This window comes from Dendropsophus ebraccatus, chromosome 3, assembly GCF_027789765.1.
Source record: "Dendropsophus ebraccatus isolate aDenEbr1 chromosome 3, aDenEbr1.pat, whole genome shotgun sequence".
In the NCBI taxonomy this organism is placed as follows: domain Eukaryota; kingdom Metazoa; phylum Chordata; class Amphibia; order Anura; family Hylidae; genus Dendropsophus; species Dendropsophus ebraccatus.
The window spans coordinates 178,582,155-178,588,154 of NC_091456.1; the positions used below are offsets into that span (position 1 = coordinate 178,582,155).

General features: G+C 49.0%; 1 protein-coding gene across 2 annotated transcripts in view; it reads right to left on the bottom strand.

The window, feature by feature from the left end:
- Positions 1-3,124, bottom strand: part of EPG5 (ectopic P-granules 5 autophagy tethering factor) — a 68,976-nt gene extending 65,852 nt beyond the window's left edge. For both annotated transcript variants that reach the window (XM_069963231.1, XM_069963230.1), the window contains exon 1: positions 2,973-3,124. In XM_069963231.1, the coding sequence (XP_069819332.1) occupies positions 2,973-3,026 (54 nt within the window). In that variant the 5' untranslated portion in view covers positions 3,027-3,124. The remainder of the gene's footprint in view (positions 1-2,972) is intronic.
- Between the last annotated feature and the right edge of the window lie 2,876 nt (positions 3,125-6,000).

A 6,000-nucleotide genomic window follows, 5' to 3' on the forward strand; every position in this document is an offset into this window, starting at 1 on the left:
AAACCTGCTAATATTTCCCTTTTAAACTACAAAGTACACAAAAACAGCACCGAGGATGAAGGTAACAAACTTTACTTTCATCCTCAGTGCCTTATGCGCTATAGGGACATAACAGAATGTTTAATGCTTCAAACCTGCTGATTGTTTCCCTTTAAAGATCTGAACTGCATAAAATGCGTATAAAAATGCTCCAAAATAAAATCTAAAAGAAAAACATAAAAGGTTAAAAAAAAAACCCAAAACATTTAAGACTCTACAGTACAGAATCTACAGTAGAAACGAAGCAAAGCACTTCATTCCTATCTGTATTCCGCTCATCAGGCTGCGGGCTTTGATGTCTGCTCCGTGCTGCTCCTCCCCAGATGCTGGAAAAAGATGGATCCAGTCCTGGGAAACTGGGAGAAGTTTCCCAGCACCCGAGGAAGAGCCGCACGGAGCAGAGTGGACTTCAAAGCCCGCAGCCTGATGAGGAGAATGCAGATAGGAACAAAGCGCTTCAAGGTAATAGACCCAGTGGTCAACTAAGGCTTGTGTTCACACATGAGGGGAGATTTATCAAACACGGTGTAAAGTGTAACTGGCTCAGTTGCTCCTAGAAACCAATCAGATTCCACCTTTCATTTTCCAAAGAGTCTGTGAGGAATGAAAGGTGGAATCTGATTGGTTGCTAGGGGCAACTGAGCCAGTTTCACTTTACACCGTGTTTGATAAATCTCCCCCATGGTGTTTATTACACCATTTTGCCACAATTTAGATGCTATTTTGCCGCAATTCTATCAAGATTGCGCAATTCACAGCAAAATAGCATGAAAATCAAGTCAAACATACATCAGTTACGCCAAATAAACGCCATAGCTGACCAGTGGGTCTATTACTTTCAATGAACGAGCGGCCAGCGGGATCTTAAAATCTTTGATGGTGTAACCAGAGGATGAGTAAAGAGGCACACGAATGATAACAGGCAAAGACCATGTAAAAGGCACATCAAACAATCACCAATCCGATAGACTGGTACTCGTATTGGGCATGGGTCTGCCCCTTAGGGTATGTTCACACTGAGGAATTCTTGAGGAATCGTAGAATTCAAGCCCTATTGACTTCTATAGGATTCCGCTAACAGAATTCACCCAAAGGCCCACTTCACACTGAACAAAACGGGCAGAATTTCGAGCGTAATCCACGTCAATTTTCCGCCCAAAATTCCACCTAAAAAATATTTGCACTGTTGATTTCATATTGATTTCAATGGGATTTCCGCTGTCCTGTTCACACTGCAGAATTGCGCGAAAAATTCAGCCTCGGATGCCCTTTCGGTCCAAAAGAATTAACATGTCAATTCTTTGGACAGATTCCATTGAAAATCAGATAAAATTTTACGCCTTGTAAATATTCAGCACCATTCCCGCTTCATTTCCGCACTGAATTTAAAAAAGGATTTCACACTGAGCAAAACAGGCAGAATTCAAGAGGAAAAATTACTCACTGAAATTCTGGCGTACTGATTTTGCACGTAATTCCACTCAATTTTTGAGCAGAAATTGAGCGGAATTACGCTCGGTAAACTTTCCTCTTCAATTCTGCCTGTTTTGCTCAGTGTGAACAGGGCCAAAGAATTGACATGTCAATTCTTCGGGCTGAAAGCGGATCCGGGGTGGAAATTTCAGTGCGGAAATTTAAGGGCCGGTTCACACACACAGAATGAACACAGCGCAATTCCGCCGCGGAATCCCGCCGTTATCAGTGTCCTGCTTTGAGTGAATGGGAGAGCGCGCGCCTGTCAGCTGCCGCCGCTCTCCGCTCAAAAAATTAACATGAGCGGAGACGAGTGGGAGCGGACAGGCGCGCGCTCTTCCATTCACTCAAAGCAGGACACTGAGCACGGCAGGATTCCGCGGCATGTTTACTCAGTGTGAACTGGCCCTAACAGTGGAAAGCCTGTTAAAGCCAATGTACATTCACAATGTTCATTCTTTACAAGCGTAATTACGGGCAGATCCCGCGCGCATTTTGCAGCGGAATCCGCCTGAAAATCCACAAGATTTCCTGTGTGAACCAACCCTTTTCCAGGATTGGAAAAACACTGCTATTTTGTTCAATAAACAGCGCCACCCCTGTCCTCAGGTTGTATGTGTTATTACAATTCATCTCCATTCACTTCAATGGAACTGAGCTGCAATACCGCATACAACCTGAGAACAGGGGTGGTGCTGTTTCTAGAAGAAAGTAGCCATGTTTTTCTAATCTTGGATAATCCCTTTAAGGTGACACCAGCCTGCCCAATAATGGGTCTATATCACCCTCTGCCAAGGCGTACATTGCTCCAGTGGGATAATATCTCTTTGTAGAACGATATAAGCAATGGAATCTCCTTCAGGTCTGACAAATGTTCAGCTGTATAACCCAGACCAGGTCTGACAGGTTTACAGTCACCGGATGTCAATAAACACATTCATTCACTGACAACAAGCTGAGATATTAGTAAGAATCAGAACAACAAGGCAGGGCGGCCATCCAGCTGTTGCCAAACTACAACTCCCAGCAGGCCTGGACAGCCGCAGGCTGTCCAGGCATGCTGGGAGTTGTAGTTTGGCAACAGCTGGAGAGCCACAGGTTGGAGACCACCATCTTAATAGACCTATAAGAAAACAATGATGTCATGTCTATAAGTACACCCCTATCTGTGAACGGCGCCCATAACAACCAATCAGATCACTGCTTTCATTTTCCACAAATAAAAGCAGGAATATGATTGGTTGCTACGTGTAACCAGGCAATTAGGGGTCTCTAGTAAGAGCAAAGGTGATTGGTTAACTGACAGGTAGTAAGGGAGGGGTCCCACAGATAAGACCGTCGATTGGTCAGCTAAAGCCCCGCCCCTATGCAGGTAGCGGTCTCTTAGGTGCGGTCAGGTGACAGGGGGGGGTCCTGTCAGTCAGTCAGTCAGTGGTGGTCACCTCTCTCGGACGCCATACCTTGTCATGCTTCGTCCTGCTCTTAGACTTGCGGGGCCTCACCGCCTCAGCCATCCCGGTGGCGGCCGCTGAGCTCGGTGACGAGTGCCGGGGCTGCGGACGTATCTGTGGAAGAGCCCGTAAACACGGACATAATCTTGAGCGGTGGGAGGGGAAAGGGGCGTTCACGTGATACAGACCAAGCGCCAATCGCTAGCTGCGGGGTGACGTTTTCTGTGAGTACGGGCCGGGGCGAGGGACAAGATTGTGTGATGTGCGCTGCACAACCGCAGGAGAGGGAGGATTGGTTGTTGTGTACACGATGGGGGTTGTACTGTACTGTATACACGGCACGGTGACATTGCGGCTTTACACAGCCATATCTTATTATAGATAAGTGACTATTATTAAGCTCCTGTGGGTAGAATCAGTGTCTAATAGTGTGTATAATCTTTTATATACATTATACCCTGTATATAATGCCAGTTATCCAGAAGGAAGAAAGCCGGGCCTCTAGCGCCCTCTGTAGGTCAATATAAGGTAGGTCAGTGTGCGACCTCCAACCTGTGGCCCTCTGTGTCTGAAGAGTCTCCGGTTATAACAGATCCTGCTATAGTAGTGCCCCCCCCCCCCCCCCCCCGTATAACAGGTCCTGCTATAGTAGTGCCCCCCCCCCCCCGTATAACATATCCTGCTATAGTAGTGCCCCCCCTGTATAACAGATCCTGCTATAGTAGTGCCCCCCCCCCCGTATAACAGATCCTGCTATAGTAGTGCTCCCCCCCCCGTATAACAGATCCTGCTATAGTAGTGCCCCCCCCGTATAACAGATCCTGCTATAGTAGTGCCCCCCCCCCTGTATAACAGATCCTGCTATAGTAGTGCCCCCCCCCCCCCCCCGTATAACAGATCCTGCTATAGTAGTGCCCCCCCCCCTGTATAACAGATCCTGCTATAGTAGTGCTTCCCCCCCCCCTGTATAACAGATCCTGCTATAGTAGTGCCCCCCCCTGTATAACAGATCCTGCTATAGTAGTGCCCCCCCCTGTATAACAGATCCTGCTATAGTAGTGCTCCCCCCCCCTGTATAACAGATCCTGCTATAGTAGTGCCCCCCCTGTATAACAGATCCTGCTATAGTAGTGCCCCCCCCCCCCCTGTATAACAGATCCTGCTATAGTAGTGCCCCCCCCCCCCGTATAACAGATCCTGCTATAGTAGTGCCCCCCCTGTATAACAGATCCTGCTATAGTAGTGCCCCCCCCCCCGTATAACAGATCCTGCTATAGTAGTGCTCCCCCCCCTGTATAACAGATCCTGCTATAGTAGTGCCCCCCCCTGTATAACAGATCCTGCTATAGTAGTGCCCCCCCCTGTATAACAGATCCTGCTATAGTAGTGCTCCCCCCCCCCTGTATAACAGATCCTGCTATAGTAGTGCCCCCCCTGTATAACAGATCCTGCTATAGTAGTGCCCCCCCTGTATAACAGATCCTGCTATAGTAGTGCCCCCCCCCCCCTGTATAACAGATCCTGCTATAGTAGTGCCCCCCCCCCGTATAACAGATCCTGCTATAGTAGTGCCCCCCCTGTATAACAGATCCTGCTATAGTAGTGCCCCCCCCTGTATAACAGATCCTGCTATAGTAGTGCTCCCCCCCCCCTGTATAACAGATCCTGCTATAGTAGTGCCCCCCCTGTATAACAGATCCTGCTATAGTAGTGCCCCCCCCTGTATAACAGATCCTGCTATAGTAGTGCCCCCCCCCGTATAACAGATCCTGCTATAGTAGTGCCCCCCCCTGTATAACAGATCCTGCTATAGTAGTGCTCCCCCCCCCCCCTGTATAACAGATCCTGCTATAGTAGTGCCCCCCCCTGTATAACAGATCCTGCTATAGTAGTGCTCCCCCCCTGTATAACAGATCCTGCTATAGTAGTGCCCCCCCCCCCCGTATAACAGATCCTGCTATAGTAGTGCTCCCCCCCCCTGTATAACAGATCCTGCTATAGTAGTGCCCCCCCCCTGTATAACAGATCCTGCTATAGTAGTGCCCCCCCCCCTGTATAACAGATCCTGCTATAGTAGTGCCCCCCCCCTGTATAACAGATCCTGCTGTATAACAGATCCTGCTATAGTAGTGCCCCCCCCTGTATAACAGATCCTGCTATAGTACTGCCCCCCCCTGTATAACAGATCCTGCTATAGTAGTGCCCCCCCCCCCCCTGTATAACAGATCCTGCTATAGTAGTGCCCCCCCCTGTATAACAGATCCTGCTATAGTAGTGCCCCCCCGTATAACAGATCCTGCTATAGTAGTGCTCCCCCCGTATAACAGATCCTGCTATAGTAGTGCCCCCCCGTATAACAGATCCTGCTATAGTAGTGCCCCCCCCTGTATAACAGATCCTGCTATAGTACTGCCCCCCCCTGTATAACAGATCCTGCTATAGTAGTGCCCCCCCGTATAACAGATCCTGCTATAGTAGTGCCCCCCCCCCCGTATAACAGATCCTGCTATAGTAGTGCCCCCCCCCTGTATAACAGATCCTGCTATAGTAGTGCCCCCCCTGTATAACAGATCCTGCTATAGTAGTGCCCCCCCTGTATAACAGATCCTGCTATAGTAGTGCCCCCCTGTATAACAGATCCTGCTATAGTAGTGCCCCCCCGTATAACAGATCCTGCTATAGTAGTGCCCCCCCTCGTATAACAGATCCTGCTATAGTAGTGCCCCCCCCGTATAACAGATCCTGCTATAGTAGTGCCCCCCCTCGTATAACAGATCCTGCTATAGTAGTGCCCCCCCTGTATAAACAGATCCTGCTATAGTAGTGCCCCCCCTGTATAACAGATCCTGCTATAGTAGTGCGCCCCCCCTGTATAACAGATCCTGCTATAGTAGTGCCCCCCCCCCCCCCCTGTATAACAGATCCTGCTATAGTAGTGCCCCCCCCCCTGTATAACAGATCCTGCTATAGTAGTGCCCCCCCCTGTATAACAGATCCTGCTATAGTAGTGCCCCCCCCCTGTATAACAGATCCTGCT